Below are 25,538 nucleotides of genomic sequence, written 5' to 3'. Positions count from 1 at the left end.
TTAAACGTTGCACCTCTTTCTCTTCCATCCATTTAAGGCAAGAAATATAATAAAATGAGTGTGGGCCACTACAGTTAACACAGTGTGGTTCCAGGTTGCAATTGTTAGTTTCGAGGCCTTACCACCACAACGAGCACATATCAAAGCACCACGACATGATGTTTTTCAGTGATCAAATCACTGACACTGGAAACACCTGAAAGGGTTAGGAACGTAATGCCATACCTTGCAGTTCAAATAACGTTCTCTGCTTGTGACAGGAGGACAAGTTGATGTAAACGTTAGAATCAGAACATTGGTAGAGTCCATAATTCTGTCTTTACGGGTGAAGATTCGCCGTACGTAGTAACACTTTGACTGGAGAAACCAGCGAGGATGTCCGACTCGAGAATGTTCTTTCAATCCCTCTCAACTATAACTCCTCTGGAAGAATTTAAAGTTACATGTGAAGTAACTTCAATGGGTATATCTACCAATGGCTTGTGATTTCAAGAGGAGCTTGGTATGCTTTGGTAAAGACGTTTCCACCAAAATGTCTCCAGAGCGCAACTTTTTTTATTGACTTTGGGGAGCCAACAAGTCTCTAGTCCCTTCTGAATGAAAAATGGAGACATTTGCCCCAATGATTTCTCAGATAAGAAATGGAGAATCAGAAACTTAGGTGTAGAATTTGGCTGTAATGTCGATTGTACAACAGAGTCGTCCATGTGTGGTCGTTTTTCAATTATCTGTTTTTGCAGTTCTTTCAATTTTATTTATTTTCTTAGAAAGAGAGGCATCCATAACAGAGGAGCTACATTTCAGTGCCTACTGACCCCACCCACTATGGAGCCCTACGAGGGGACGCACTACTGATCCATAAATATAGGTGTCCGAGCTAAGCTGGATAAGAATTAAATTATTTTATCGCATGCTTACAAAATATATTCATAATGCATAATCATAGAACTTAATGGTAAGATGGCTAGATAATCTTATATAAACATGAAATGTACAGAAACAAAATATTATATTGAAGGAGAAAGTATTCTCTCTTTGACAAGATCATTCGTGTTGAAATATATGTACATATACACATTGATTAATATTAAAGTGATATGCTAGCTGATTATGATTATTTTACAGATTATAAATAGAAGTACTCTAAAAGCGTTAAAATATAAAACTAAGTGATAAAATGTTTCCATGTAAGCAGTTATGTAAAGTATTTTTAAAATCTATCTTCAGAATAGTTAACTTGATGTATAAACACTATGATCTTATCCATGAATGTCCATCATGATTTGGTCACAAATAACGATAGTAAACAAAAATCTGAAAAAAACCAATAAAACAACTTAAGATCTGGAATACTTATCAACACCGTATAAATCTTTGTTTTACTGAAATACACACATTAACTAAGACGTTTTAACAACAAGTGAACGTTTGTTCACTTTACCGTTCTTTACTTGCTGCAAAAGTAATTTTGTAAATAGAACGGTGTTGTTTTGTTATAAACATACAATAAGATTCATAACATGTTATTCAGGTGGGACTAAAAGCAGATATTTTAAAACCTTGACCACATTTATATTTAAATCACTTCAGTTTACCTGCTTCGTCAATGTGAAAGTGATATTTGATGTCGTGAACCAGGTCCCTGATGAAGTTATGGTAGTATCAAAAGTAGAAAATACTGATAATCCATCTACTATCCATGACAGCTCTGATTCTGGGTTGCTTGGGCCTGCTATACAAGATAGTGTGATGTTGTCTCCGATTCTACCCTCACGCCGTCCTTTGATTGTCACCTTAGACGGTGAAACTGGATGAACAGAAAAGAAAAATATTTTAACAATTTTTAGACAGTTTATTATTATATATATACTTTAAGCTATAGTACTGTATCGGAAATAAACAAAGTTTCAAAAATCATTATACTCTTGTAGGAATATTAATATTTAGATTATACAAGAAATGAATCCAACGTCTGATGTTGATGATTTTAAGAGTTATCAAAAGTTGTTGAGAAAGGCATAATAAAATAAATGCTTATATTGAAATAAAAGTTGAAACACGTCATGTGCAAATCAAAGCTTAGGAATAGCAACTGTATGGGAATGTCGCTACATAAACAAAATTACGAACATTCACAAACCTAAAAACAACAAAGAAAATATACTTAAATTAATGGGAAGAAAACTGTATCCGATATTTATGTTATTTGTATTATTTTTTTAATAATCCATGGTGTTAATATACTGTGCATTACGTATAGAGATAAGTAAGTTAGTAGAAACATAGGCTAATACATCTTTAAGATAAAGTAATTGCTGAGCGACTGAAAGCTCGAAAAAATAATAAGAAAATATTTACGAGTAATGAAATAAATGAGCTTATGAACGGATTTTCAGGGGATGAACGTGTGTATGTGAACATCATGCACAACACTCATATTTTATTCATTATAAGTTGAATTAATATCAGTGGATTATGGAGTTCATAACCAACTACTTTATTCTGCCTGAAATACTTGCATAATAAATTGGTTATTCCTTACTTCTTTAACATGGTAAATTCGCACAAGATAAAATAAACATTTATGAAAACAGCTTTACGCTTGCGAATATTCAGAGAGAGAGAATAGTAATAATATGTATAACAATTATCAATCCATTAAAACTATGTATTTCAATCAATAGTAAAGGATATGTTCTTGTAATTTAGCTCAATTGTCACGGTTACACATAAAATTAAGTAGGTTTAAGTGAAAATTTTAACTAAATTCGTACTTTGAAGATATCTGTGTTTATCCACTTCACCAACAGCTAAATATTGTTAGTTTACTTTAATCTTTTTATTCATTGTACATTACGCAATAATGTTATCTAGGTTTATAGAATATTTACAGATAGTTCTTGTCCCACATTTTAAACCAATATATTTTTAAAATTAAGTGTTTTAAAAATAATATTATAGTAAAAATACTCCTGTTTGTGTTTGATAGCTACGTTTTTATTAAATTAGTTATTTTCAAGTTTCTTTTCATCGTTGTATTGCTTTAACAGATGGAAAGCAATAATTTCTATTCATACTTAACCGGTTAAAAATAAGATAATATAGACGAAATGAATTATATAAGTACGATTAAATCTTATAGTGAAATATTCTAGCTGCTAAAGAAAATTATGGATCAAAATAAAACGAATAGATAAGGAAGGTCAAACGCAACAAATTTTTACATCGCAAATTAGTTGTATCTATATGAGCCTTTAAAATAAATTAACCACTAAATACTTTGAATAAGAATTGTAAGAAAAAATAAAATAGAAGACCAAAGTAAAGAATTTCTCACACATTTTTGTACTCTATTAATAATATTAATATTTATCCACGATTGTTTGTATAACAGTTCTGATAGACGGTACTCACAAAGAACATTAAGAGTTACTGATGCCTTCAGAGGTTGTAGAGTTACGCTGTTTGAAGCTTCACAACGATAAACGGCTTTGTTGTCTGATGATGTTACCCGGAAAGTATGTGTGTTTGTTGTCTCTTGACCTATAACTGAAAATATTTTGTCGACCTGGACACCATTTCTAAACCATACTAACGTTGCAGGTGGGTTACCACCACGTGATATGCAGGCCAATGTTAAAGTATCACCTATCTGGACAATGTCCTCTTCATTGAACCCTTCGATTTCTGGAGGCCCTGGAGGATCTGGAGAGTTAAAAAGCAATAATGATAAAAACGTTGCTGCAGTATCGAATTTTTTAGGAAGTTATGAAATTTATACATTTCACCACAATAACAATTAGAACTATTTTCATAAAACGTTCAAGTTGAAGAAAATTAATGTTAACTGTTAAAGTTTTTTTTAATGTCAAGTAAGACTTAAAATATATGATTTATATAATTTAAAACAATTTTAAGTCTCATCGAATTGACACATACTTTGATTACGATTTTAATAAATCGTATCAATATAAAAAAAATTATTCTCCTGAACATGGAAAACTATATTTAAACAATACATCAATAAATCAATTCTCATTTTATATAGACTTAAACAAATACAGATTCAGTATTAAAAAATTTGAAATCAAATAAAACTTACATAAAACACTTATTCTAATTGTGGCTGTTAACGAAGTTCTCAAAGTAGGATGTACAGCTTCACATGTATAGGTGGCGTTGTTGTCTTCTAGTTTAGGATGAATGGTGATTGTACCAAATGTTGTAAATAATTTATTTCTCAGGTCTTCCACTTCGTACGGCACCGGATCTTTAAATAAAACAAGTAAGCTGTAACTATCACATCAAACAATCTTTTCTTCAATTCATATCTGGAACATTTATCTTTCACAAGTGACTTTTTTTACTGTTTATTATATTCTGTCAGTTGTTTTGGAATGAGGTTAATATTTCTGAAGGGCGCTGGAAGATTAAACAGTCCTCCTTCAACCCCGCACTTGGTAGAAGTTAAGAGTTTTGATTAGGTGGCTCTTGATAATTTTGGGCTGAAAGAGCTGATGAGTTTAGCATGAATCTATCTGGGTGCGAGTATGGTAGGCGTGGCAACTGACAAAGTGGAGGCAAGGGCAACATTCGATTGAAAAAGTAAGAAGCAAGTTATCGACAGACTAGACGAAATATCAACTCAAACGGGCCGATTCAGGGCCAGACATGGATCGATGGATCAAGATGAATCGGCTGGGATCTACAGGTCCAATGCCTAAGTTTTAGGTGTGGGGGGAAACAGGAGTACCCCGAGAAAACCCACTTTCACTAGACGGGACCGAAAATGAAACCCGCCGAGTGCCCTTAAGATGAGCTAATCCTGGATATTAGATTTAACCTGAAACGAGACTGAAAACATAATGGATCAGAGAAATGACAGATTACAAGGGTCATAATGTATTGGGTTTGTTCTGGATAAAGTTATAAAGTGATTAATCTTGTTCGGTGCTCCTTATCCTAAACGTTCTTTAACAAAATACCTTCATGATTTTGCTCTCTTTCTATGTATCATTGTGAAAAATATTTTTTTCATAATAACATTAGTATTAATACATACGAGAATGTAATTTTTCAGCTTTAATTACTTTTTCAGTTGCTTGATAATCAGTCACATCCATTAAAATTACCAAGTTAGGTAATATAGTCGACTTAACAAAGTAAGTATAAATATATATATATATATATATATAAATATCTTATTTCATAAAAACATGGAATTTATGGTTAATGTTTGTGGTACAGAACGTTACTTGCATTTTATATGAATAATTTTTTATCTGAGAATCATGACATCAAACACATTGAGCATCTATAGACTTGATTCAAAACATATTTCTGACAATTGAAAGAACAGTATCGCCAAGGAGAGCTTTATGGTAGGTAATATGTTGTAGTTTTTGAAAGAAAATATATTCATATAACGAGAAAAAGAATATTTAATTATCTTAATGGAAGAAAATTCTTATGACTTGGCATTTAGGAGAGTAAAGGACCTTGATACCACATTTAAATCATTCCAGAGCAACGGCCTCACCCGTCAGGTGGAGACTAGTGTTACGAAAAAGAACTTTTTCACATTGAAAATCCATTGAGATGAAGCCGATTAAATATCACAGTATCATTAATGAAATAATAAACAAGGCTTAGAAGCCGAAAAAAACAACAACTAGCAAACGAGCTCGTAAAATTCCAGACATATATCTCGAAATCGTTGTTTTTATCATTTTTTAACGTGAGAAGAATAAACGAAAAAACTAAAATCACAACAAGCCATTTGTATCGAACAACGGTACAGTTTCGATAGATTTGTATACCTCTGGTATGCTCAAACATGATCTCGGGAACCAATGTCCACACACAATGGACAATCTGTGGAACGTTTGTCGAGATTTGTGTGGTCTAAAATTGGTCTTGCGGTCTTTTACAGAAATTCGTTATAATAAAAATTGCAGAACCAAATAGCAGCAATTAATTCTTCCGATCAGAACGAACTCGATCGAAAATAAAAAAGCATTTCCAAGAGAAGCACAGAACCAAGCACGTTCATTGTGAAACGAAATGCTTGTACCTGCAAAGAGAGACATTCTGCTAATGCTGTGCTTCATAAAGTGTTCAAAAGCGAAACTTCCGGCAGCTCAGTACAAGAAGAAACTTAAATACTTCGGGATATTTGACCCACTTGATAAAACCTGTTTACTTGTCATTGATATTATATTACAAGTGTTTTTTTTTTCTGTGAGTCTCTCGTTGAAATCCAGGGTTCGATTCTCCACAGTAGCCATATCAGATATCTCACTATAGCGTTGCGCTAAAACAACCAGCCAACTAGCATTTTGAAAATACGGTAAATTTATAACACATCAAAATTCTTATAACTACATTAATTATAATGCCAGAAGATTAAGTTTTGTCGTTATTAACTGAAAAACAAAAAACATAAAAAACTTCAACACCAGTTAAACTAAATTTTGCAGATAAAACTTTAGGCAACAACTAAAATCATAATTTGTTTTGTGGTAACAAATACCATTACACTGAAAGCGTTGTAGTAAAGCTTCAAAGTTGAATTAACCACGCATCGTAAGGTTAAGGATTGCGGCCTACCTTTCAACTCCTTGCGGTTACGATACCATTTCAGTTGAGATTGCGGCTTGCTCTGGTAAGCGTAGCATGTCAAAGTAACACGTTCAGCCTCACGGACCTCTAGCACGCTTCCATTGGAACGATGATGGATTTCAACTTTCTCTGGTGGAACTGTTTAATTTAAAAACATAAACATTGGGTTGCAACATAGACACTAAATGTTATTTTCAAGACTTATTTAAATTAGATAAACAACATGATGTTGCTAATGACGTATTACATATTTTATGATTTTTTTAAAGAACTGCATAATTTGCATTAGCGATCAGATATTTCATTCTTACCTAACTACACAAAATCAAATATCTGGTCGCTACTATAAATTTTGCGGTTCTTTTAAAAATGGGCCCGGCATGGCCGGGTTATTACGGCACTCGACTCTTAGTCTAAGGGTCGCGGTTTTGAAACCCGTCACACCAAACATGCTCCACCTGTTTTTTTCTGTTATGTTACCATAACAATATAAACCTTATTGATATAAAATATTTATCACATAGAAATAAAATTTTCTGGCAAGCAATACCATAACAGCACAAAAGGTTCTGGTTTTAATCAGTTTACAATATTACTTTTTTACGTGAAGAATCACTAAAATATAACTGTCCGATATAACTAGTTATTAAATTCTGAGAAATTATGTTGTCAGACTTGGCTGAATCTATATGTCAGAAACATAGATGATACTTATAGGCAACTGGGCAAGTTGATAGGGCGAAATGTAAAAATAAAGCCTTTGTCCCATTTTCAAAACTGAGTGCATGTACTAATGATATTAATAAATATTTAAGTCCTATTAAAACATTCTACGATTTTTGTTCTATTGTTTTGTAAGAATTACTATTATTTTAAAAAGCGAAAACATATATATTACAAACATTTTGAAATTCACAAGGTGTTTTTGTAAGATTTATTAATTTTTTTAACAACAATTTGTTTTACATTAACATGGGGCTGTTGTGCAATATAAATATTTAATTATTATTTTCCTTTGCGCCTATGTGCTTAAAGCTTCTATATAGTTATATGATAGCTATATAGTAGCGTTGTAATGTTTTAAACACACTAGATAACTAGCATATTTGAATTTTTGGTTTTCGGTGCTATGCCAAATATCAGACTAGGTTATTTATGCAGCTGTTTCGAGTAGGATCGTTAAAGTAACTTATTTAGAGAAATTAAAATAGAATTTAATTGCTATTAAAATTGATTTTTTAAAAATAGTCAACCTCTTTTAAGTTTTAATAGCAATTGGAATTTTACAAATAGGTTAGTTGACCTAGTGAATGTTTATTTTGAATTTCGCGCAAAGCTACGCGAGGGCTATCTGCGCTAGTCGTCCATAATTTAGCAGTGTAAGACTAGAAGGAAGGTTGAGTGCCTTAACCACCTGGCCATGCCGGCCCTAATAAGGTGTTAAAGTTTAGGGAAGTGCATGAACAAAAACTCTTAGAGTGCTTTATTAGAAAGCCTAATTAGATAATATAATACACATATATATATATATATATTTTACAAGAAGCTGGCTATAATAAAAGACCATTAACATTGTTAAAATATGATGCTACTTAAACGGAGAAACAACTTACATACCTAACACTGTCAAATTCGCTTGACTTCTAATTGGCTTGTTTCCTGGTGCTGGACCAACCTGGAAGAAAATAAAACTAAACAATCCAAAGCAACATTTTTTTTTTTTTTTTGCTAGCAACCCAAATTATCACAATATAAATTAAAATAGAGATAACTGGTGTAAATGTTAATGTTAGCAACGATCAATTCAAGGTGAAAAATTTATAAATAGGCCAATATTTTACGATAACCCACAAAACCAAAGTGTTTAGTTGAATTACATACAATATAGGCTTGATTCGCAAATGTTTCCAATGTACGTGATAACCATTTAGAAAGTGTTGTTAGCATAACCACATATTTTTAAAAATGGTTTGAATTTCACGCAAAGCTATATAAGGATTATCTGCGTCAGCTGTCATTTAACAATGCAAGACCAGAAGCAAGGCAGCAAAAATACACCATTCACGACCAACTAACTCTTGGACTTCTCTTTTACTACCAAATAGTGGGACTGATCGAAATATTATTACACCCAACGGTTGAAAGAGCGAGCACATTTTGTGAGATGGTATTCGAACTCAAGAACCGTGAGTTGAGAGCATTACTAAATGGCCATGAACGGCTTTTCTTTCTTAATGAAACTCTTTTATGTATAATACAGTATGATTTAGACATATGACAAAATGAAACTTCAAAAATATTTGTTTGTACTAGAAATGTTTTTGAGCACGTGTAACAATAATTTTCACGTCTTATACATGTTTCAAATGAATGCTTTAATATAGTATGTTATTCTGATGTTATCACATATTTTAAACATTGTAATACATGATAAATTCACTGAAGTTTTTAAACCATACTGTTAAAGATGGCATTATGGGATTATTTGTGAAATAATTAGAACGAAGAAAAATGCTTGATAGCAAAATAAACGAACACACTAATTAGAAGGAGTATTTACATATTTTTGGCCATGTAATATATATATATATATATATACATTGCTTATTTTCAGGAGTACCTTGCAGGAAATTTATTCAACTTAAAATTTCATATCTACATCAGAATCAATCGGCCAGTCCATCAGTCTACGTATATACCAAATAGTCCATCTGAGAAATGAGCTTACCAAAAAACAAAAATGTTTCTTTTTTTAATGGAATTTAATGAAAGCTAAAACGGAACTTCCTCCATCGATTGGTTGAAAGAAATATTTTGAGGATAAGAGAATGCACAGAAAACCCGCATAAAGCGGATAACGTGTTTGACATATATATATTTGTTATGTGTAAACGTTTATATATATGCACACACACACACACACACACACACACACATATATATGTATATATATGCAAGCATTATGCACATGCATGATCTTACTCTACGGTGTAAATTGAACTGAATATTTCCTTTTTGATACTCTTTATAGAAATTACAACTGTCCAAAAGCCTTCAGTGACGGTCTTTTCTAGCCCTCAGTAAATGACTAGGAACGGTGGCAGCCAGCGAAAAATATCTCAACGGCTAGTTACTGAATCTGACTGCTCTAATTTGTTGAGTGTACCCATTGCACATTTGATATTTATTTATATCAAATTACCGTTGAATTGTTCGAATAGGCATCTTTTAGTTTATGGTTACGGACAAGAAAATGACTTAAAGTAATAAAGTATATAAATTTACGCACATAACAGTCTTTATTAAATGTAGTTTCTGCATAATATAACCAGCTTTAAGGTCGATTAAGAAATAATGTAAAAGTACCAAATTGTACGAATAACATTATAATTTAAAATGACATTATGAAATATACTGGTTGTTTGAATTTTGGGCAAAGCTACTCGAGGGCTATCTACGCTAGCCGTCCCTAATTTAGCAGTGTAAGACAAGAGGGAAGGCAGTTAGTCATCACCACCCTCCGTAAACTCTTGGACTACTCTTCTACAAACGAATAGTGGGATTGATCGTGATATTATAACGCACCCAAGGCTGAAAGGGCGAGCATATTTGGTGTGACGGGGATTCGAACCCGCGACCCTCGGATTACGAGTCGAACGTCTTAACATGATGGGCCGAAATATACTGACTACTACAGACTGCACTAAAATGAGTTTATTTATAAATTGTGAAAATTAAGTTATTTTTTTCAAACAATCAAAAACTAAAACTTGTTAACAAGTTGAAAGTGGCAGCATTTGATGTCATATGAATTATACTGTTAATGAATGAATCTAGGAATAAAATCTAAAACAAACAAGTTAGATTTTAATGTTGTTTTCATTCATTGTTATGACATCAGTAAACCAAAGTTAAAACAGCTTATTTCATTTTAATGTTCGATGAGTAATTCAGGAGAGAATTGTATAAAATTAAAAGAGCAAGTTATAAATTACTAAACATACAATAATATTGCAGTAATCAAGATTTCTAGTTGTATGTCTAATCAACAATTAGGATGTTATTTCAATTTGCTTAAAATATTTAAAACTAGAGTGGTAAAATATATTAGTTTTCGTTATTAACTTAATATAATAAAAGCATATGTATTAATGATACATAGGTTTCATTAGCGATAAAAAGATTTAACAATCAAATACGTTGATGTAATTCATAAAATAAATCACTAGTTGATGGAACATGTATTCATTTTTCTAGAAGAAATATAAAGATCATTGTTAACAAAGCAGTAATATGCAGAGATAATAATATTTAATTTATAATATTAATTTAAAGTAAAACATTTAATATGACTAAAATACGTTAAATAAAGGGTTCATAAAGTATTTATTTCTGTGTATTTTTCTTAAATCAAGCCACATCGATCTATCTGCTGAATCAACCTAGGGGAATCGAACATTTATTTCTAAAAACAAAAATATTTATAATATTTCATACACGGTGGAGAATGTGTATAAGTTGGAACGTTGTACATTTTTTAAATTAAATATAATTATTTTTGCATTTGAAATTATAATTTTATTTTTGGCACATTATCATTATTTTTTGTGAATCCGTGTTGAATGCATTCTCTTAAGTACATGATCTTATGTCTTAAGTATTAATGAAATAATGAATAAGTGAAAATTTTCACAGTTCATGAATTTGTCTATACTAATTGTCCCGCTAATGTGGTTTTGCTATAAGGAAACAGACACTATACAATTAGGCTGTCCAGAAATAAATCTCGTTCTTGAGCTGCGAAGTTTTGGAAAGTATAAATCAGTTTGGTATAACATGCTTTAATGAAAATAAGCACCATTTGCTTCAACACACTTTTGCCAAAGTGTGACAATGATGTTTATGCCCCTGCTGTAGAAATCAGAGTTTCTATGGTCAATTATCTCTTTGAAAGCTCCTTTTGCAGTTTACTGGTTTTGAAACTGTTTATTGTCCAAAAAGTGATCAAATAATTTGAAAAAAATGAAATCTCTAGGGGAAAGGTCTGGGAATTAAGGTAGATGAGGCAGAACCTCGATTTCCAATTCATTCAATTCTAGGAGTGTCATCCTTGACATGTCTTATAACGCCGATTTTGTTGATCTTCAGTCAACTAATGCGGAACCCACTTATCCAACTTTTTCGTCTTTCCAAACGCACTCAAGTGGTTGGCAATGCTTGATTTGCTCGTGCCCATCTTTTCTGCAAGTTCATGTACTGTTGTACGAGAGTCTGTCTCAACCGCTTCCCTTAATGTGTTTCATCTAAGGATGGCTTCCTTCCACGACCTTCGTGATCTTCAATACTTTTGTCTCCATGTTGAAACCTTTGGAACCAACGCAGAACTATACGTTTAGTAACAGATCCATGGTTGAATGTCTGGTTGATGTTCTGTGTAGTTTTGGTAGCTTTTCGTACAAGTTTGAAGTTGTAGAGGAATATCAGACGAAAGTACTTCTTGTCCATGCTGTCTTTGGTTGCAAAACTTACTCTGAGTAGAGATAAAACAGTAGACAATTGAGTCAACTTAAACGTTAAACGTTGTAGTAAACCAACCAACCGACGATAGGTTACTCAATATTCAGCTTATAAATGTCGTCGTTAGAATTGTGACATTTACTTCTGGACAACCTAATAATTTCTAGTTAGTATTAAACGGTTACGTCAAAGTGGCTGTTTTTAATAATTTTAAGCATTGGTTTTTGTATCTTATGAAATTTATTATTGAGATTATTATTTTAAAATGTTATGAAAAAGTATGAACTAAAATACATAATGGTATATTTCCTTAAATTTTCAAGATATTACGTTGTAGACAATTAAATTTCAAAGTTAACTATATTTTTGTTTAACACTTACGGACAAATATGAAATAGGTTACTTTTAACTAGTGAGACCACGTTTAAGAACGGATTGATAAAAAACTTCAAATAAAAAATAACAGTTATCTAGATTATAAAAGTAACTTTCAAAAATGTTCTATCATTATAACAATTAAATGCGATTTACATAAGTTACAGAACAATGCTTCAAAATAGCCAAATATCAAACGTTTAGTGCGGAATATAAATCCAATAAGTTAGATTATCAAATATTTTAAAAAGGGGAAAAAATATTAGTACATTTTAAACATGTGCTTGTTTTTTTAGGGTAAAGCTATACTGCGTTATATGCTGGGTCTGTAGCTGAGTATCAGATATAGAATTTATCATTGAAAGTCCGTAGACTTACCTCTTTCAATTACTGAACCTTTTTGAAACCCACGTTACAACCTCAAACGATGAATAATGGTTTCAGAGATTTAAAAAAAGTCGTTAAGGAAAAATAGTAACTATTTCTTTCTTTAAAACGTAATGTTTATTGTGCTTTTACAACTAAAATATACAAAATTAACTTTATTTGGGTTTGCGGTACACTTAGGATATCTAGAACTGAATCCAATGTTATTAGGGCTAATGATGACAGCGACTGTGATATTACTTATGTAATTAATCTTAAAATACCTTGTTCAAATGAAATGAAAATAAAATGTTTGACACAGTTATTTTAACCATCTTTCAATAATCATCATTAATTTCTAATGAAGATTTTTGCCTTTCTTTTGCAAGCATTATTCGGTAAAAATGAATTATTGGAGTTTCCTTTCAGCATATAGTTCGTTTTCTTCAAGCACTTATTATTTCATTTGTAGCTTTAATGTTACTTAAGTTTAATACTATATTAAAAGACAAAAATTACAATTTCATATTATTGGATAATTCAGTGTGATTTGTGCATCTTTTAACTCTTTACATTTGCACTTTTCCAAACTCCACAACAACTATTAAACCAGTTCAGGTCGCAGTATAAGATTTGATTTTACTTAATGAAGGGTCTAAAATACGTGGAACAGGTTATCAAATATATATAATACTTTTTGCTTAACTGAATGGTTTCTATAAAGATATTAAACTTTCTTAGAAAGTGATCATAATCGTTTATTATAATATTAAAAACAGAAATTAACGATACATGTCATTAGCTTTCATTATATCAATATTAGAAAAAAAAATTCTGTCAAGTAAGAAATCACTTAATTTAAGTTTCCCATGACACAGCGGGCAATTCCGCAGACTTACAACTCTAGAAACCAGTTTCATGCCTAGTTTTGTGGTTAATTAAAAACAAGTACATTTATAATGCCTAATATTTGGTGCCTACATTCTATTTTTTTTAAGGAAATCGAGAAATATTTCACATGCGTATTCAAATTCACTCTTAACAATACGATTGTGTAGCATGTGTTGTTTGTAATATATTCTAATTCCTTTAAAAAATTAAAAATGCTCTTTCAAACTGAGATGCTAGTTGTGTAAAATTCAGTGAATTTTCAAGATTAAATACTGCTCTTGTACGTCAAAAATTACCTTAAATTGTTTTGATGGAGCAGCAATGACTGATTTAAAGATAACTTATTTTGATAAAATAAATCATAAACTGATGAAAATAAATACTCTTCATATTAATAAATAGTTACAAGTATCTAAACTAACCTGGCACTGATATACTCCTTCATCCTTAAGCTGAGCTTGTGAAACTCTCAAGTTGTAAACTCCATTATCGGGATGAATAATCATCACGTAACGTGGGTAACCCGGGATGTCAGGGTCGTAGCCTGAAAAAAGGAACAACACGATACACAGCTTGATTGTATGAATATCCAACGTATGCTAGTACTTAGCATAATATAATAGAAATATGATATCATACATTCGCAGCGTATGCTAATTTGAAACATAAGGTAGTGGGGTAATAATAATAATATAAATATGAAGTGTGTGCCAATACTTTACGTAATCTCACATACTATATCCACCAAATAAATAAGGCATTTACAATTTTAATACTATTAAATCAAATCAACCAAACTTTTCAAATGCTTGTGGTTCATATATATTTATAAAACTTCAGAATACCATCATATCTTCTCCAAAGTTATCCAAAATATCACTAATTTTCTGTATTTATTCACGTGTATTTTTAAACTATTTGCCACTACTGTTTTTATGTATTGATGTTCTGAGTTATTGAAGCTGTAACCTCGTCACGTAACTCCTTATGAAGAAGATTCAGAAGTATCACCTATTTCAAAAGAATGGGAAAAGATGATTGCAAAGGTATCCACATACATACTCCTGCTGACTTGTTTTTCTCTTTGGGAAACCTCACACGTTTTACTTTTTCACATCACACATACTATGATAACTAAAACATTAAAGAGTGAAATAAGAGACTCTTTAATCTTTTCCCTTCAATTATCGTTTACATGATGAAAATTTGTATCTAAGAACAGCTGGTATGGGTATTAATACTTTTACTAATGAATCAGGGAATAACGTTTCGACCTTCCTGGGACATCTTCAGGTTATCCTCTACATGTAGGGAAAAACGTAACCTTGTAATTACAGTACCTAAAATGGTTCGTGAACTGTTGTTGAAAAAAACTGTGACCTGTTTATTAGGGACGTGAGTACGCTATAAAGGCTGGTATGGGTATTAAACTGAAGATGACCTAAGAAGGACGAAACGTTGTTTCTGCTTTATTAGTAAAAGTGTTAATACCTCTACCAGTCGTTTCAAGATATATTTTTATTTCAAGTGAGTTTTTCGTCATCAAAAATGATAAAAATTCCTTCTCGGGTAAAAAAGGTAATCAATATTAACCACATATATATATATATATATATATTAAAAGTAAAAATAATCTGACAAATGTGATTAATTCATTATTTTTCAATGTATACTGCATTATGAAGACACATTACAAATATAAGGTGCTTGTACTACGAACAGAATAAAAACAGTTTCTAGAATATGTACAGTTGTCTCGTAATTTTAGTCCCTCTCTAGTACAGCGGTTAGTCTACAGATTTACAGCATGAAAATCAGGGGTTCTATTCCCCTCTGTAGACTCAGCAGATATCCCGCTGTGGCTTTGCTATAAGAAAAAACACACTCGTAATTCTAATTAAGGCAATAAAAATGCCACTTTTCTTTACCCATGGTATAACTTATAGAAAAAAATTTTGTTAAGATTAGTACATAAACTAATACTACATTACATTTACATTGTTGTTAAGCCTAGCAAAGAAGAAACACACGTATATTTTATCAACATTAGTAATTAAAGCCTCCAGAAATATTAAGCCGTGTTTTGGAACAATTTATATTTCATAGAAATTGAAGGGCTCAAATATCAATAATTTGAAGCACGTCGTTAGTTACTTATGTTTAGTTTGCAACAACCCTTGTGATATGGTAACGTTTTAAAAACTCACACACATTATGCATCGGTCTTAACATAAACAAAATAAATTATAGTTTGGTGTTCTTCAGTTTTGGTTTAATGTGTTGCATAAAAGCGTGATTTTAGCGCCGTATACATTGATATATATTTAACTATACATTGATTTTCTACGTTCTTACTGAAATTGGTATGTATTTATTATTTTGTGCAATAACAACTGAGTTCTTCGCCATATTATTTTAATGCCAGACATCCCCTCGTGGCTGAACGGTAAATCAATGAATTTATAAAAATCGGTTTTAAATGCTATAGTCGGGCAGTGCACAAATGGTAATTATGTAGCTATATACTCGAGATAGGAATAACACAGATAATCCATTATGTAGATTTATACTCGAGGTAGGAATAACACAGTGCATTGTGTAGCCTTATACTTGAGGTAGGAATAGCACAGATAGTCCTTTGTGTAGCTTTATACTCGAGGTAGAAATAGCATAAATAGTACATTGTGTAGCTTTATACTCGAGGTAGGAATAGCACAGATAGTCCATTGTGTAGCTTTATATTGTACAGCAGCTAAACTAACAATCAATGCGATAACAAACATTTTAAGCGATAACTAAACACGATGTGACATATCACTTACGTTTATAAAGGACAATAAGATTGCTCGAATATATAATGTGTGAAACAGACAAAATCAACAACAAAAAAAAACATTGGAGGAAGTAAAAAATACATAAAATATTTTTTTTACGATCAATACATTTCTGCACCTACGACTGTAAGAAAAACAGGAGAGTTTATCCTAAAAAAAAAAAATTTTTGCGTGTGTGAGCGTTGAGATATTTAAAGGTAAGGCATCATAAAATATGAGGAAATACTCAATTGTTGCAGCAATTGAAATTCTCTTAAGCAGGATTAGAGTAAATTAATCTATGAAATCCTTCCATCCATGATATTCCTCATGTCATTCTGTATCACGAGTCAAGTTTGTTAGTGATTGATCAAGAAGTGTAGAAATATATAGAGAACATATATATATATACACATACACATAAGGACGTTTATTTACGTAGATTAAAGGAGATCTAGCTCTCTTCATAACCCTTCTCATGAAAGTTGTGCTGAGTAGGTAATTTTTTCCAAAGTCATATATTAAAATAGATGGGAGTCAAAAAATTAGATTACAAAATTTTAACTGGCACCTAAGAATGTAAAGTCTCAGACATTAAAATTTAATACGTTGATTCCATATACTTATAAGGCTGCTATTATAGGGGCTGAAAAGTGAAAAGTAACAGACACAAACTCAGCTTTATATATTAAGTTCTTCTGTGCGCTAGCAATACGAAGCAAGCGTGCATAACGAGTGTGCTTTATTCGATTTTACTACTTATAGGAACCTCTACCAGCCTACTCTGAAATTAAAATTATTTCAGGTAGGAGTATAGTAAATTAACCTATGAGACCTCGGGCGTGGTCAAATACATCAATCGAATGGGTTTGATCTCCTCAGTCCAAAACTGTAATTAAATATCAAATCGGACAAAAGAGCTGCGGCTAAGATTTAAACTATTTTATATATTTTTAACTAAATGAATCACAAATCTTGCGAAATGTCAAGATACATTATCTTTGTTCTTAATTGCTTTATTTCACGTAGAAAATTGTTCCACGATACATTTGAATAAAAACAACCTGCAATTTATAATAATTCATGCAATGGTTATATTTTAACATTTGCGCAAAATAACTTACGACTTAAACTTGCAACCTATCCCTGATTTCAAAATAGACCAGAGGAAAAGCAGTTAGTCAACTTCACCCACCGCCAAATTACGAGCCACTCTAATAGAATAGTTATTTTTGACTGTCACTCTTATAACACACCCGCAGCCTTAAAGCGCGGAACGACTTTTTTAATGCGGCAATGAACGCAGATCACGGAATCTCGATTCCACAATTCAGGACGCTAACCAGTGTACGACATTTAAAAATAGACTTACATGTAGTTACAAATCAAAACTAGACATATTTAAAATTTTACTGGTAACTATTTAATGTTTGAGACATTATGGTCAATATTCGTTAAGTAATATATGTTTATCTCGATTTTTAGAAATATTACTCTCACATTTTGTGAATAAACAGCAGAAGATGAGATGAATAAACATAAATTAAATGTTCTTATATACTATGTATATATATCATATACATCTGTCTTTCGGCGCCTGTCGTGTGAAAATGGGTTTTCTCGGGGTACTCCCGTTTCCCCCCACGTCAAAATCTTCAGGCATTGGATTTCTAGATCCCAGCCCAGGCAACCTTTTTGCCAGACCCAGAATCGGGCCGTTTGATTTGATCTGAACTTGAATGAATTACATTCATGTTCACATCTACCCAACTTTTTCTTTTCGAGACAGGTCCCGACCTTTCCTTCTTTCCACTGCTACCTTTGCCTCCACCCAAAAGACCATTTAGTGAGACATTCCCCACCCAAAAAGTCAAGAATAATAACGATAATTAATTTATTAAAATAATAATAAAAAAACCCACCACTTAATCCTAATAACAATCCACGAAAGGGGACGAAGAGGAACTACAAAGTTCCTGAACACCCCAGTTGGAGAGAGAACTCTTCTGATTTCTCTCTCTCTAAACTGAACCCCTGCCACGTTAGTTTAGTTTAGTTATATACATCTGTTGCTAATCGCTTAGGACTATGTGCGCATTCAAGTTTACCTTTAAAGAAGAAAAGTCCACCTTTTGAACTCTCGGGTTATATCGTTTTTTTATCATCTTATATTACGGAGTTATGGAGCATACGAGCTTTTCTGATATCATGAATGCGTAGAATGAAAAATGCTATAGGAGCAAAACCTTTCCAAAACGTTGCTGAAGTCAATGCAGACAAGATAGTGACAACGTTTTGTTCAGTGAAGCCCTACTTTCAACTTAAACTGTGGTTATTGTAGAATATACACATTATAATATCTACTCGTATAGTTATAACGTTTCACCATGTATGTTTTACATACCAAGGTACTTCTTTTAATTACTTATAAACTACTACTTTGTGTTATGTGTATCAGAGATGATGCATCAATAAATAGATTTTTGAGATAAAATGTTATCGAAAGTAACAAATCATAAAATAAAACTATATTTATAAAACATTTTTTCACAATCTAAAACAAAGGTGCTGATTCTCAGATTTCCAAAATTAGATTGTATAATGTTATTTGTAAAAGTATTGATCATTAGTTTAACGAATTTCTAATAATCAAGATAACTGAGTAAATAATATAACAATGATTCTTAAATTAGGACTGTCTTTGGAAATTTTGCTGTTATAAATACTAAATCAAAAAAGTTGCTTGTTTGTTTGTTTTTAAATTTCGCGGAAAGCTACACGAGGGCTATCTGCGATAGATGTCCCTAATTTAGCAATGTAAAACTAGAGGGAAGGCAGCTAGTTGTCACTACTACTCACCACCATCTCTTAGGTCACTTTTTACCAACGAATAGTGGGATTGTCTATAACATTATAAGGCCCTTCCGGCTGAAAGGGTGAGCATGTTTGGTGTAGAGTGTCTTAACCCCCTAGCCATGGAGGGCCCAACAAATTTGGCGCCTTTAAATGATTGTTATAATAGTGATCATTCTGTGTATTACTGAAACTAAATTGAATATATAAATAATAATTACAATATTGTAGTATAAATACAGCTATTTGTATAAAAGTGAGTAATTTTGTATTTCGATCACTATTTATTCTGTATGTCGTTAGTTTTCAAACGAATATTAGTAATAGACTATAGTGTGCAAGAAAAGCAATTATATTTCAGTTGACATACTGTAAAATCCAGCGATGTCATTATGATTAAAAGCGTTCGGATTAATGAGTGATTTTGGAGATTCCGAAAGCGTTAATATTTCAGAAATATACACCATACGTACTTTCAGTATCCCCGAATGTGTTTTGTTTCCAGAGTAGGTAAAACCAAAATTAAGAGTAACAAATATTTTTATTTCTTGTTTGTGAAGTTATGTCATGGTGTACAGTGCATAATTTTTGTCGTGATTTATGGCACGCGCACGCTTTACTGACGTCACGACAGTACTAATTGCAACATTAATCCTCACATATGTGACATTATAATAGTGTCCACTCACTGATAGATAGTCTACCCATTACACTGGTGCGACTGGTTAAAACAGGTGACCCATTCAGGTTGCCTTCGGTTCTCTACTTTCTAAAAAGTGTCTAATCTTATCCTTTTCTAGGCTTACCTTGCATTTGATTTCGTACGATAGCGGGTGAACGAAAGAGCTGAAATTATTCCACGTTTGCATCAATGTATTAACATTAATTTCTGATCATGATTAAGCTCTATTAACTATATTAAAATTTCTCATAAAACCTGTTGCTAAATTTGCAAAATAGCAACAGATCATTTCACAGAAAAATAGTTTTGGCCATCGTTTTCGAAATGGGAAATAAATTTAAGGGAGAACCCTGATTTTGATACAAGGAAATTGAAAGCGTTTCTGACGTTGAGCAGAAAAAAAAAATTTAAAGAAAAAGAAAACATGCTTACAAATTTTTGATGTCCTGCAAATACTTTGAAGAAGGATATATCTAAAAAATAAACAGAGGGGTAACAGGTAACGGCTATGAGAATTATTTTGTTGAAGCGGAAGTACAAGCACCCACTTCACAGCGAACACAAGAAACTTGTTTACCTTGACCTTAAAGAAAATATGATGGGTTGGGTATGCAAATATATTGCTTGGTATTCACCACAGTAATTATACCTCATGATCTGTATCCTTTCATTATTTTGTTAACGAAAAATTTGTCGACCAAAATACTTCAATAATAAAAATCAATTATACTCCATCTTTCCATTAGAGTAGGATTAGACTTTTCAGTTAGGAAATACTTTGACCAATAGTCAAAATTTCTTGAGCTTACGTTTGAGATTAAATCAGCTTAAGAGTGGTTAGGGCCCTGAGGGTTGTGGTTTCGAATTCCTCTCCCAACCAACATGCTCGCTTTTCATCTCTGGGGACGTTATAATGCGACAATCAGCCCAACTATTTTTTAATGAAAAGTAGACCACAAGTTTGCGGTGAGTAGTAATAATTAGCTACCTTCCTTCTAATCTTTCATTGTTAAATTATGGACGAGTAAGAAATTCAGCCTACCTGTAGCTTTCCGCGAAATTCAAAACAAACAGTCATTATTTTAGTTGTTTAAACGTTGGGAAAACGCCAGGCTTTATAAGAATAATTTTCTTTACTGCACGGTGTAAGATGCCGGAAAAATAATTGTTTGTTTGTTTTGAATTTTCGCACAAAGCTACTTGAGGGCTATCTGTGCTAGCCGTCCCTAATTTTGCAGTGTAATACTAGAGAGAAGTCAGCTAGTCATCACCAACCACCGCCAACTCTTGGGCTACTCTTTTACCAAGGAAAAGTTGGATTGACCGTCACATTATAACGCCCCCACGGCTGGGAGGGCGAGCATGTTTAGCGCGACTCGGATGCGAACCCGCGGCCCTCAGATTACGAGCGCATGCCTTAACGCGCTCGGCCATGCCGGGCCCCGGAAGAATAAATAAATACAACTTTTTATAAACATACTTGTAATTAATACAAAGCTCGGGATGTATATAAGGGCTTCAGACATTCGCAGACAATGTTTTACTTGACCGTCGACTTCTTGGGCTTAACTATTGTCAATCTTAGGAAATAAATAAAATTTAAGAAGCAAATTAAATAGTAGGATCTCAAGACCCACCGTACTTCTTGTGGAAACTCTGTAACATTACGTATCCAAAATACAAGATATTCGATGGTGTGGTTATAATTCAGCTATAAGTAGTATTTTAACAGTCAATAAATGTTACCCATATATACATTTTACAAAATAAAATGGATAAAAATAACTAGTCTAAACAATAAAGAGTTTTTCAACATAATGCATAAATTTTATACATTGTAGCACAGCCAAAAAGTTATGGAAAAAACATGTACTATACCAAAAAGTATTTTCTGTGTAGTAATTTGAAATATCTGTTTGCATGAGTAAATCTGTTACAAAAGCATCTTTCATCCGCTGTCAATTAGTGCTACTAAACTTAATCACCTTATGAGATTAGTATTAAAATCGTTCCATAAAATTCACAATAAACATGTCTCACGACGCTAATGACACCCTTCCTTCCTCACTTTACATAATCGTTCATTTTCACGTGAACTCTCGCAGTTCTGAATTAATGAATCACGTACGTTCAAACGAGAAGGAAAGAAGTGTGAAGTTGAAAGTTTCAAGATTCTCGCGTGAAGCTACATAAAGCGCCATCTGCAACTAATTCTAATTTTGAATTGAGACAATAAGGCAGGTTGAACTTTTCTTGAATGAGCGAAAATGAGATTTGACAATGCACACACACATCTCCAAATCTCGCTAGCACTTCTTTTGTGATAACGAAACGCAACCTGCAAATAAACGATTCCAAAATGTTAACCACCAGTACATGCTTGATTCATAATTTGAAGTATGTGAAGTGTACGAACATTTTAGGTGACTAAAGTATTATGATAGATTGTGTAAATTAGGCAATTAAGTAGTTTGTAATATCTATATATTTATATAAATAAATTTAAAAATTATAAATAAAACTCATTTGAATGAAGCTAAAGAAGAAAGTATAAAAATATGTCAAACACACTATTTTTGTTATATCCAATAACAAGGAAGCTTTTCGTCCGTTACCTTTAATATGATGTAAGGTATTATGCTGTAATCATACTTTCCTAAAAATGTATTTATTTATGGTATCAGGCAGGTTGTAGCATTACCTGTCGGAGGGATGCTCGGATTTTTATCGAAATGATATTTTAAATATCTCTTCAGTAGGTCGTCAGAACTTTTCAATTCTATGCTGTGTTTCCTCTTACAACAATACTTATGTAATGACTGAATCACAAGTTCTGGGAATGTCTGTAAATATCATATCTAAAGTTTGACTTTCTTGTTATTTTTTCTTTTTCTTTTTTATTACATGATAACTTTAAAACTAAAACAGTTGTGTCAACCAATTTCACTGGAGTGACGTAGTTTCAAATGGAGTTTCGTCTTTTATAAGTATTATTAATAACTAGTAATAATTACAAAAGCATAATTATAATATAAACGATGTCATCATTATCCTTTGAAGTTAGATTTTTAACATAAATTTCGTATTTCCTTTGATATAGGATGAAACAGGAATCAGCAGCCAATAATAGATAAAAAATAAATATTACACTTGGAACCTCACTGAATTTAGAACTTGGTAATAAACAGAGTTTTTCTTTGTCTATTGAAACATTGCATTAAAAGCAAACAAATAAACAGAGAAAAACTAAAAAAAGGAAGTAATGTAGGTATGGCTAATATCAATTCTTCAAAAAAAAAACCGCAAAGAAGATAGGAATGATATTATATAGGAATGATGCAAATACCATCCGCACTATCTTGTTTTCATTGCTTTTCAAGGATTGTTATTAACCATCCCTACGTTTACTTCTGTTTGAGAAAGGTTTTTCTTTTAAATTACAGACGAGATGAAAAGTATTTCATACATGCTAGAATCTAGAATTATGTTGATATACATTTAATTGTAGTAATGATGAGATAGATCAATAATATTGGTCAGAGAATAATTTTGGTGAGCTAGTGACTAAGTAAATTATGAGGACAGAATTATAGATCACCAAATCATATATCACTAGGGTGACACCATTAATACCAACTCCAGATATTTTAAGGTTATAATTAGAGCATAAAATAAGCAACATATCAAAATAATAGAAATTATTTTAGTTGCTCACCAATAGGATTCATAGGATCCATTTTATTAGAAATATAAATATGATATTGACATCTATAAGGTATTTATATTTTCTAGTATCAACTAATCTCGAATGAAACTAGTTTCTATTTGAATAAATTAAACATTTTTATAACGAGGATCTTTATAGATAAAACGAAACTTATCCATTGGGTAAAATACATCAAAAGAATAAAACAGGTTTGTTTATAACAATTTCATGTTATTGCATATGTTTCCGGTTTTTTTTTGTAATGAGTGTTTGCGAAGTTTTATATAAAAGTCATATCTTGTTATGAAAATACGTAAGAAGAAATATCCTGTCATTAAAATCCGGTAATACGTTTAAAAACAACTGAGAATATGCATTTTCATTGAATAATCTAAAAACAGGAAAAAAATGTTTTCATGAAATATAAAACTCGGTATGTGTGGGAGCTGAAAACTGAGATTTTCATACACTGTTTTCTAATACACTTTTGTCTTATAAGACAAAAAAGCACCACTCTCCCGAATTTTCATTTCACTTTAATAATCTTATTAACAAACTTTGAGACTAAAAGTTGTTTTAACTATATACTGGCTGTTATACTGATTACATTTCAGCAATAAAAAGGCGTGTGTTCAGTACGGTTATATGGCGATGTAGCGACATTTGATTTCATCTTGATGCAATACAGTTTTGTAAAGCCTGAAATTTATTTTCAAAGGAAAAATAGTACACGGAAATATGTTAAGTAAAGAAGAAAGAAAACCACAGAACTTTAAAGCCTTTCACAACCAGTGCTCAGATCTTATCTGAGAAGATATTATTGGTGTTTGGAATATTTTTCATAATTAGTAAATTCGTTTTTACGTGAAAAGTAAAATGTATTTACAAAATAAAAAAATACATTTTATTTTATATAGCTACAGAAAATTATCGTATTTTTGGCCTTTACGGCAGGATTAAATATTTCTTTTTTTGTACAGCGTGGTGATGGACATTAAGGGACCCCAAATGTAAAAACAAAAGATTTCCCAAACAAATAGTTACTTATTTGTTAGCGCTTAGCAACGGTTTGCACAGTCTTAGGAGATACAGATAGTCAAAAGCTGAATGTTTAGAGAAAAACGAAGGTGTTTTACACGCAACGTATAATCAGTGATAAAATCCTTTCAGTGCCACATGTATTTCACTTGCAACTACGGAACTCAAATAGTAAAACTTAAGCAGCTCTGCTTGGCAAAAAGTATAAAAAATAAAAGCTTTCAAATGTACTTATGTAACACCAAATAGTGTACTTCGTATTCTGCACTTTTTATATTTGCTTTTGCAGAATGATTACATCAATAAATCGTTTTTCGTTTTATTTTCAGCAAACTATTTCATAAATATTGCAATGACTATTTTTTTTCCTGTTTCAAAATAAACTTTGGCTGAATAAATAGCACTTTTATGGTTTAGTTTTCATTTAAAAAATGTATTATGCTATGAACAACTCAATGGTTTTTGATTTGCTAACTATATAAGCGTCATTTTTGGAAATAAAACATCGTTGTTAAAGTTCGCCTGAAGCTTTTACTACACGTGTAACAATATTATGAGATGGCATATACTGTTTATATGAGTACAAAACTATTTTTAATATTTATCCACATATATTGTTTCATCATTTTCGGAAAGTATAACGATATTAGGAGTACTAGAAACAAGAAAAAATATT

At 31.8% G+C, this 25,538-nt stretch overlaps 1 protein-coding gene across 1 annotated transcript in view; it reads right to left on the bottom strand.

Annotated features, from left to right (window-relative positions):
• LOC143236134 (nephrin-like) overlaps positions 1–25,538 on the bottom strand; it is a 104,793-nt gene that overhangs the window by 42,239 nt on the left and 37,016 nt on the right. Inside the window, exons 3-8 of the mRNA XM_076474421.1 lie at positions 14,193–14,314; positions 8,239–8,296; positions 6,610–6,759; positions 4,103–4,270; positions 3,415–3,705; positions 1,596–1,807 (exon numbers count right to left, since the gene is read on the bottom strand). Coding sequence (XP_076330536.1) covers positions 1,596–1,807; positions 3,415–3,705; positions 4,103–4,270; positions 6,610–6,759; positions 8,239–8,296; positions 14,193–14,314 — 1,001 coding nt within the window. The remainder of the gene's footprint in view (positions 1–1,595; positions 1,808–3,414; positions 3,706–4,102; positions 4,271–6,609; positions 6,760–8,238; positions 8,297–14,192; positions 14,315–25,538) is intronic.

Source organism: Tachypleus tridentatus, chromosome 13, assembly GCF_004210375.1.
Source record: "Tachypleus tridentatus isolate NWPU-2018 chromosome 13, ASM421037v1, whole genome shotgun sequence".
In the NCBI taxonomy this organism is placed as follows: Eukaryota; Metazoa; Arthropoda; class Merostomata; order Xiphosura; family Limulidae; genus Tachypleus; species Tachypleus tridentatus.
Note: the sequence above shows the minus strand (reverse complement) of the source record. Positions and strands in the feature narration are given on the sequence as shown.